The 10,753-nt window shown below is 37.2% G+C and overlaps 1 protein-coding gene across 1 annotated transcript; it reads right to left on the minus strand.

The window, feature by feature from the left end:
• Nucleotides 1–8,899: 8,899 nt before the first annotated feature.
• On the minus strand, nucleotides 8,900–9,841 carry LOC105003357 (olfactory receptor 52H1-like). The gene has a single exon (XM_010860500.1). The coding sequence runs from the start codon at nucleotides 9,839–9,841 to the stop codon at nucleotides 8,900–8,902; it is 942 nt and encodes a 313-aa protein (XP_010858802.1).
• Nucleotides 9,842–10,753: the final 912 nt, after the last annotated feature.

Genomic DNA, 10,753 nt, shown 5'->3' on the forward strand with positions numbered 1-10,753 from the left:
TGGCATCTGGTCCCATCACTTCATCGGAAATAGATGGGAAAACAGTGGAAACAGTGTCAGACTTTATTTGGGGGGCTCCAAAATCACTGCAGATGGTGACTGCAGCCATGAAATTAAAAGACGCTTACTCCTTGGAAGAAAAGTTTTGACCAACCTAGATAGCATATTCAAAAGCAGAGACATTACTTTCCCAACAAAGGTCCATCTAGTCAAGGCTGTGGTTTTTCCAGTGGTCATGTATGGATGCGAGAGTTGAACTGTGAACAAACCTGAGAGCCGAAGAATTGATGCTTTTGAACTGTGGTGTTGGAGAAGACTCTTGAGAGTTCCTTGGACTGCAAGGAGATCCAACCAGTCCATCCTAAAAGAGATGAGCCCTGGGATTTCTTTGGAAGGAATGATGCTAAAGCTGAAACTCCAATACTTTGGCCACCTCATGTGAAGAGTTGACTCGTTGAAAAAGACTCTGATGCTAGGAGTTATTGGAGGCAGGAGGAGAAGGGGACGACAGAGGATGAGCTGGCTGGATGGCATCACCGTCTCGATGCACATGAGTCTGAGTGAACTCCGGGAGATAGTGATGGACAGGGAGGCGTGGCATGCTGCAATTCACGGGGTCGCAAAGATTCGGACATGACTGAGCAGCTGAACTGAACTGATGTAGAGCAGTGTTTTGAAAATGCTTAACACAGTGGGGGACTCACATGCACCTGCTGGAATGCCTGGCCAACTTCAGGATAATCTAATACTGCTTTTCTGAGTAAGGCCCCCAGGATCCGCACTCAAAAGCTCTTCAGTGGGTTTTTGTGCCTTTTATTTTGCCCATAAAATAAAAGTGGAGGACCCCATATATATGTGGATGAGAGCATAAAAACTGGGAAACGGGAAAGTTGGTTGAAACTCTATCTACTAGGATAGGAGTGGAACAAATCCTAGAAGCTATTTCCTTCGAAGGACAATGTGAAGATGACTGTTGGGTATCAAAGGGCATCCTCTTTGGGCCAACACTGGTTAAATATCCACTTCAGCTTCAAAACCATCTTGTCCCAGACTACATTCACTACCTCCCCAAACCCAGTTTTCAATGTTCCTAAGCTCTGCAAATGTCACACCTGACTAGTCACATGAATTTTTTAAATCACATTATATTGCTGTTCCTTTTTAAATGTCCTCTGAATCTATTCTCCTTTCTGTCTCCCTTGCCCAGTTACCATCATCTCTTACCTAAGTTGCTCTAACAGCCCCCTAAAGTGTCACCTTATTTCCTTTTTGTCTCCTTCAGTGCCTTTTCCACTTGAGGACAGACTGCTCGTTCCATAATGTTCATTCAATTATGTTTAAATCTCATTTTGTTCTCATTAGAGTTTTACTTGCTGTTTCTTCAACTTTTATATATTCTCATTCAGGTCTTTGGATATTTGTCACATTTTCATTACTTGAGACTCAACACAAGCTGATTTGTCATTGTTACCAAAAAAGAATTAATAAAATGTGTTCCTGTGGGAATACATCTAGGTTTGCCTGTTGTTGGCTTTTCTCTCATAACTCTAAGGGCCAGATCAATTTTCCTGAGTTTGGTAAATCTGATCTTTCTGTCTTACATTTACAAAGATATTCAACAATAACACTGAATAGTGGACTTTAAAATTGCTCATATTTTTGTTTTTATCTCATCCCTAGGCAGGTTTCCTTCTGGTTGGACACTGAATACAAATAATTCTATTTTCAGTGTTTACGTCTAATATTGCATGACTATTAAAAACATCAGTTAAATGCCTACCAGTGTTCTGTTTGAGGTACTGTAAGTCAAATTTTCTTGGGTTAGTATTTATATAGGAAACGCAGGTACATTGAAGTCATGAAAAGTTCCAAATCTTACCTTTGGTGTCATCCATACCACTCAGGAGACATCGGTCATTTCTGACTATTGATTAAGTGCTAAGGGACTGGTTATTGGTAGATTTAATGAGTTTTATGTGAACACCTGGCTCATATAAAAGGTTATGTAGAACTTGCAACTTAATTTTTCCATGACTTGGTATAATAAAAAATAATTTTCTAGTGAATCAGCTAATGCTTTCCATTTAACTAAAACAGGAATATACTCTAGTGTTCCTGCTCTGTGTATTTGTAATTCACACCCTAAAAATTTGAACTGCACCCCACCCTTCACCTGCACTTAAATGATAGCAACAAATATGCTATTTTACACACCCATATTATGGTTCTGTTAGCATGACCTAGGAGAGCTGCCTTAACAGACAGTTGGTCCTGCTACATGAAGGAGTACAAATCAACTGTTTCAAAATGGAAGTCTCCACAATTCAATTACTACCATGTATATCACAATTGTTTAACTTGAAATTGTGCTACTCTTTTTTAAAATGGTTAATAAGAGATTAAATGATAAAATGATAAAGGTGGAAATTTCCTTCTTCTCTTCTAATATTTTGTACATGTTGATTTTGGCCCCTATCAGTTATTTGGACTCTCATTTCATTATTTTGTACAACATGAAATCAGAGTTATTTCACAAAGACTCCTTCAGTTCAGTTCAGTTATTCAGTCATGTCCAACTCTTTGCGACCCCATGGACTGCAGCACACCAAGATTCTTTGTCCTTTACCAACTCCTGGAGCCTACTCAAAGTCATGTCCATGGAGTCAGTGATGCCATCCAATCATTTCATCCTCTATCATCCCCTTCTCCTCCTGCCTTCAATCTTTCCCAGCATCAGGGTCTTTTCAAATGAGTCAGTTCTTCACATCAGGTGGCCAGAGTATTGGAGCTTCAGCTTCAGCATCAGTCCTTCCAATGAATATTCAGGACTGAGTTCCTTTAGGATGGACTGGTTGGATCTCCTTGCAGTCCAAGGGACTCTCAAGAGTCTTCTCCAACACCACAGTTCAAAAGCATCAATTCTTCAGTGCTCAGCCTTCTTTATGGTCCAACTCTCACATCCATACATGACTACTGGAGAAATCAGAGCTTTGACTATATGTATCTTTGTTGGTAAAGATATGACACTGAAAGATGAACTCCCCAGGTCAGTAGGTACCCAATATGCTACTGGGGAAGAGTGGAGAAATAACTCCAGAAAGAATGAAGAGATGGAACCAAAGTGAAAGACTCCTTAACCCTAGAGAAACTGATTCATTTCTAACTGAAGTTGGCTTTGCCTTTCTTCAGGGAATTGAAGTGTTAGGTGTTTCCTTGTTTAAAAAAGAATGCCCACCTAAGGAGGGTTATAGTGCATGTGAATGGGCAGGTATAGGGTCACTGTTGAATCCAATGACATCCTCCCACCACTTCCAAAGCTATTACAAACTCTATCATAAAAACAAAAGTTCTATGAATAATGTTTAATAACACAATTTTGGGATTTGTTGCTATCTTACTTAAAATTCCTGTAACTTTCCTTTTTACTTAGAATTTTAAACAAACTCTTGAAATGATCTAGAATTTTTTATCTTCTGCAATCTCATTTTTTGTTATTCCCTCTACCTAAAACCTACCTCACTTGATCAGTTTCCAGTTCCTTTAATGTACTGAGACTTTTTTTTCAGCTCTGTGTTTTTATATATTCTAATTCCTTTGCCTTTTTTCAAACAAACAAGCGTACCCCGGTTTACTCATTCATAAATGTTCTTTTTTTATATTTCCAGATTTTTTGAGAATAATTGACAAATAAAATTGCATATATTCAAAGTACACAATATGATGATTTGATTTAGATATATATTGTAAAACATTCATCACAATCAAGTTGATTAGCACATCCATCGTATCACATATTTACCTGTGTGCAGTGTATGTGTGGTGAGAACATTTATGATCTACTTCCTTAGCTGACTTCAAGTACTAATGCAGTATTATTAACTAATCACAATGTTGTACATTAGATCTCCAGAACTTATTCATTCTATACCTGAAAGTTTGTATCCTTTGACCAATAGCTCCCAATGTCCCCCCACCCCATCTCTTGGAAATAAGTTTTGTATTCTCTGTTTCTATGTGTTCAACATTTTTTTTTAATTGTTTTAGATGTCACATATAAATGATACCACACAGTATTTTTCTGTCTCTGTATGGCTTATTTCTCTTAGAATGATGCCCTGATCTATGATGATCACATATAGCAAGATTTCCTTCTTTCTTGTGACTGAATAATATTCCATTGTGTGTATATGTGTGTTTATAGTCTTGCTTGTTTATTTTTGCTGTTTTACTTGTGTTTTTGGTATCATCCAAAAAAATTATTGTCAAGACCAATGTGAAAGGGAAACACAAACAGACTCACAGATATAGAGAACAAATTTGCGCTTGCCAAAGGGGAGCTGGAGGTGGGAGGAGAGGAGAGATTGCCTGGGAATTTGGGTTTACCAGTTGCACACTATTATATATTGAAGAAATAAACAAGGTCCTACTTTATAACATGGAAGCTATATTCAATATCCTGTGATTAAACCATAATAGAAAAGAATATGAAAAATAATGTCTATATATGCATATATATATATACACACATATATATACATACATATATGAATCACTTTGGAGTACACCAAAACTAACACAGCATTGTAAATCAACTATATTTCAATTAAAAAAAATTTTTTTAAGTACAGCCTTGAAGAATTTTATCCTACATTAGCTTCTAGAAGTTTTACAATTTGTGGTTGTGTATTTACATCTTTAATTCATTTTGAGTTAAATTTTGTGAGTGATGCAACATCAGAATCCAGTTTTACTATTTTGCATGTGTCTACCCTTTTCCTAACACCATTTTTTAATTAGAGTGTCTTCTTTCTACTGGTATGCTTGTTGACCATATAAGGGAAGGTTTATTTCTTGGCTCTCTAATCTGTTTCACTGATCCATATGTTTGTTTTTATGCAATTCTATAAACACCATATTATTTTGATAACTACTGCTTTATAGTTCAAAGTCAGGAATTGTGATGTCTCCAGTTTTGACCTTCTTGCTTGAGATTGCTTCAGCTCTTCAGGTGTTTTGTGGTTCCATAAAATTTTAGGATGACTCTATTTCTGAAAAATATCTTTGGAATTTTGATAGGCATTGCTTTGAATCTGCAGATGACTTTGGGTCATATGAACATTTTAACAATATTAATTCTCCCAATTCAAGAACATAAAAAAATAGATACATGAACATGTATAACTGAATCACTTTGCTGTATACCTGAAACTGCCACAACATTGTTATCACCTATGTGCTGTGCTGTGCTTAGTCGCTCAGTGTGTCCAACTCTTTGGAACCTGTGGACTGTAGCTCACTAGGCTCCTCTGTTCAAGGGGATTATCCAGACAAGAATACTAGAGTGGGTTGCCATGCTCATCTCCAGGGGATCTTCCCAACCCAGAGATCAAACCCAGGTCTTCCGCATTGCAGGTGGGTTCTTTGCCATCTGAGCCACCAGGGAAACCCAAGAATTCTGGAGTGGGTAGCCTATCCCTTCTCCAGGGGAACTTCCAGACCCAGGAATTGAACCAGAGTCTCCTGCATTGCAGGCAGATTCTTTACCAGCTGAGCTACCAGGGAAGTCCAATCACCTATACTCTAACTTAAAATAAAGTGTTTTAAAAAACAGCTAAAATATAGGATGCTACTTCCTCTCTAATTTAACTGAAAGTCAGTGCTATACAACAAGTAAATATTTCAAAGAGAAATAATGTCAAAAAATTCACAATGCAGCTACAGAAAGTATGAGACAAAAATAGTTGATAAAATGTATTGTTGCTTTTCAAACTTACTGTCAATGATCCGTATTTTTAGTAGTAGACCAAAAAACAACCAATAGTTTTATTATAGGGAAATATTTCATAAGTAAGAAAATAATATTACAACAAATGGTAGCAGATGCACAATAGATTATTATTTAATTTGGGTAAAATTATAAAAATCATGTGAATGTGCATATATATGATACAAATATATGCATATATATATATATATGAATGACAAGCTAACTTAATAAGAAAATATACCTATTTTTATCACTAAATCTGAAGGTGTTTAACATTCAGATTGAATGTTATACATTCAATGTTATATTGAAATATAATGTAAAGATCAATGTTAAAAAAAAAAGAATATACCTTTTCATTTACAGTTATCCCCCACTTTTTGAAAGTTTGCTTTAGACCACTTCATTTTTACAAAAGACCTATAGCAGTAACTGTTTTCACTAACTGAAAGAAATCTAAAGATGGATACCGCTTTAATGAAAAATGTGAAAATGGGAAAACAATGTTCAGCGTTTCTTCTGTAGCCAGTCTTTGTAACACAGTGCACACCCAGAGCAGCAAGAGGAGCACCATGAAGCTCCTTCCTCAGGAATCGCACTCAGCATCTCAGTGTCAAGTCATCACAGCTTTGAACTGTGTCATTGAGAATCTATGCTTTATCTCAGTTTATTTTGTGACTCTGTTAGCCATATGCGTCTTAAGGTAATTTTGGCCTTATGTCATTTGGGCTTATGAAAAGTCCTAAGGATGTTCTACTTTTGAATAATGGGTAAATCTGTATTTGTGTCTTCTGCATTTCTTTTATCAACATCTTATAGTCTTCAGTGCAAAGACCTTTCAACTTTTCTTCTTGAATGATGCCATCCATCCTCCCCTATGTGACTGACGTCCCATTATTCCCATTGTTTTCAGAGAAAATGTAATTTCTTTTAGGTAGGGCTTTTCTAAAAACCTAACTTGAAGCTGCTTTCCTCTGATAGTCTCTCTCACAAAGGCACTGCTTTTAAGATTTTGGTTGGTTTGTGTTTTAAAACAATGCAATCTAAAATTATATGTTCAGTTGGGTGTTTATATGATTGAGGCTTGTTTCCCTCACTGGACGGAAAGCTCCACTAAGATGAGGGCCATCTCTGTTTTGTTCAATATGGTGAAAAGAATGCCTAACACAGTGTTTCAGATGTAAAAATTTGTGTCACATATTTGCTAAATACTCTGGAATGAAAGAATGAGTAATGATTGCCTGAAGTCCACTTAGTACTCTGAATGTCCCAGAATATCTGGACTAAACCATGCTTAAGGAGTCTAGAATTATGTTGATTCCCCACTAAATTGTTAGCTGCTATCGAATGGAAAGTTAGGGTGTTCTAGTGCTCTATACTAGGGTAATGGACTGAAGAATCCCATGAAGCTGTATATTATGTAAGAATGTGATTAATTATATTATTTGGTGCCTTTTTTCTAAGAAGTCTCTGAATATCTCTCTTTTTTCTCTTCATTTCAGGAATAAGTAGTTTTACTCCCGTGAACAGCTGACTTTTTATAGGCACTGTGAATTATGCAACTAAATATTGCTTAACTAGAGCTGAATTCTTGAACTATGTGTAGTAAGAGAATGAGAACTCATAGCACATGGCAACTATATTAACTTTTTTGGTCTTATTTTTTAAAATCTTTATCTCTGCTTTTCCCTTTTGCCTTTACTTTATCTCCTACTTATACTTCATAAAAATTTTTATTTCTGCAGATAATTTTGGAAACAACATACATGGCTAGGTCCCACAGTAAAATAATATATATTTAAATTTGAGCCTCTGAGTCCAAAGAACATATCGTTCATACTAAAATTTTATGTTGAGAATTACTGTGGAAATATAAATCTGGTGACCTGTGAGTGGAGGCATAACAGAGAAGATAAAGCAGAACAGGAGTAGAGAGACCATGCAGAACTCTGGTATTCTGATCCAGATAAAAACGGATGAGTGTTTGACCCTCCGTAGTAAGGAAAGGGGTACTTACTCTGGACTGGTAATCTGCAAATTGTTTAGAAAATAGGAGTAGACTTTAAGGTCAGATAGATATAGAAGAAAATCAGACATCAGTAACCTTAAGCACCCATCAAACACCAAAAATAGTTATTTCTCAAATGATTTAGTGACTAAATGACTCACTATGAACAAGTCAGGCATACTGAATTTGAAGAGATAAAGAATAATATAAATTCAAAAAGAATAATATAAATACATTTTTGACATGAGACTACATGTCTTTTCAGATACAAAAATGAAGACTAGACTCAGTACTAACAGTGCTTCTAATTAGTCAAGTTTCAAGCCCACGTCTTAGTCTGTACATCTGTACATGCTTTTCTCTTACTGGCTGTGGAATTTAGCTTCCTCTGTATATTTCTTCTTAGAAGCCTTTACCTTCTCCATCTTGTTGGGCTTTCTCAAGATTGAGTGAAAAATGAGCTTTGCCTTTCATCATTGCCTTCTTCCTTCCTTTGTTCAAAATAAACATCTGCAATCTCAGTTTAATAATTTCATGATTATTTGTCATCTTTTCTTTTGCGTTTATTTTTAACTGAAAGATAATTACTTTACAATATTGTGTTGGTTTCTGCCATACATCAGCATGAATTAGCCACAGGTTTGCATATGTCCCCTCCCTCTTGAACATCCCTTGTCACTTTTTTCTTGATAAACATTGCTTATGTACTAAATACATGCCAGGACCTATACTTGATGCCATTCACAAACGGATTGTAGTAGCCAAACTGAAAGTCTAGGACCTCACAGAGTCATTAAGGTAGAAATTTCTTGCTCTATTATGACATAGAAATTACCATGATGTATAAACCTGGAAAAATTTTCAGATTCCTTAGAAATATCTTTATAAAGAAAAAAAGATACTGATCATTTTATTTATTTCATTTAAAGTTTTGTATCACACTAGAGCACTCAAAAGAAATTGCCATTTTTTAGTTTCCAGAAACAATATTTAATATATACTATATATTATTTGTTAGACTAAAACTTTAATTTTTTGCAATTGAAATGACTGGGAAAACTTCTGTCAAAAATAATTAAGAAAACAAAACCACAGCCCCCTGCCTCCTAGATTTCAAGCACGTATCAATAGGACCTCATAGGAAAGAGCAGAAAAATGACTTTGTCTCGGATCTTCTTGGTCTTTACTCCATAGACGATAGGGTTGAGGGCAGGTGGGATGATAACATAGAGGTTGGCAAACACAATGTGAAAGGTCTGAGGGACATTGTGTCCAAAGCGATGTGCAAGGATGGAGAAGAATGCTGGTATATAGAACATGAGGATGACACAGACATGGGAACCACAGGTGCCCAGGGCCTTCTGACGAGCATCCTGAGAAGGGAGGTGAAATACAGCACAGAGGATAAGGATGTAGGAGACAGCAATTAGAATCACATCTGAGATGACGGCCATGAGGAGAACACAAAACCCATACCAAATATTGATGGAGATGTCAGCACAGGCTAGTCGGGCAACACCTATGTGCTCACAGTATGTGTGAGGGACGTTACGTGTCCTGCAGAAGGGTAGACGATTTACAATGAAAACACATGGGAAAATAACACAGAAGCTTCTGAAGGAGATTCCCACAGCAATTTTGACAATGGTTCTGGGAGTCAGAATAGTGTTGTATCTCAAGGGTGAACAGATGGCCACATAGCGGTCAAATGCCATGGCCATCAGTATAGATGAGTCTAAAACAAAGCTGAAGTGCAGAAAGAATAACTGTGTGAGACAGCCGGGAAAACTGATTCTCTGGGGACCAAACCAGAAGATGCTCAGAGTTTTGGGGACACAAGTGGTAGACAGTATAAGATCAGTAATAGCCAGCATGGAAAGGAAAAAGAACATGGGTGCATGAAGACTGTGCTCCGTTGCCATGAGAAGGATACTATTGCCCACAATGGCCACGAAATAGATGAGGCAAAAGGGGATGCTGATCCAGACCTGGTGCTGCTCAAGTCCAGGAATACCCAAAAGGGTGAAGGCACCTGTGTTGTAGCCAGTCAGATTGAACGTGGTCATGGAGATCTGATGAATAGCTTCTGTGTCCTAAAGCAAATTGTATGGAATGAACATTTTAAAAAAATCATATGGTAATTCTTCTTGCACCATTTTCTTAGGGTCGGCTTTTCTCTTTCTTATTGCCAAGAAAGAACCTCCCTTTTCTATTAAGACAATGCTCATCTCCTCTAGAAAGATGCTAAAGAACCAGTACTCCTGGTTATAATAACCAAGGCTCTCCAAGATATTCTTCAACATGCATAAAATGTTATTTCCATTTTAATGACTCAGTTTTCTCTGGGTCAGTGTAATGTGTTGCTGTATAGAGAAAAATGACCTAACCACACACATGCTGAGAGACAGAAGGAAAATTAGAGAAGGAGGGGCATAATTTGGAAAATAAGATTTGTCCCATGGGCCAGATTCTTATCTTCCTCATTTTAAAAATAAAAACTAAAGCTCTGAGAGCTGTCTTACCAAAGATCTCATTTTTAGTAACTTGCAGAGCCAAGGACATTAGAGTCCACAGACAGCAGTGTTTTTTTGCTGCTGTCCCACTCCAGGTGACTTCCTCCATACCCTGTTAGACAAGGAGAATTGAGAGGAGCAGGAGGTATAGAGAAGTGTTTAACGAAAGACAAAAACTGGAGCTGTAGCTTGTCACACCAACCTTATTGTAGTTGCAATGATTTCCCTGACACGAGAAAGTCTTGGGATTTGCAGACCATAATGTTCTCTGAGGCTGTGTTGTTTGATACCTCACCTTGGATTATAATGTAATAGCGGTTGCAGCTCACCCTCCAGCCCACTCTTAGGACTTAGTGAAGTGAGTGTAAGTACCTCAGTCATGTCCAACTCTTGGCAGCCCCATGGACTACACAGTCCATGGAATTCTCCAGGCCAGAATACTGGAGTGGGTAGCCTTCCCCTTCT

This window comes from Bison bison, unplaced genomic scaffold (assembly GCF_000754665.1).
Source record: "Bison bison bison isolate TAMUID 2011002044 unplaced genomic scaffold, Bison_UMD1.0 scf7180017857213, whole genome shotgun sequence".
In the NCBI taxonomy this organism is placed as follows: domain Eukaryota; kingdom Metazoa; phylum Chordata; class Mammalia; order Artiodactyla; family Bovidae; genus Bison; species Bison bison.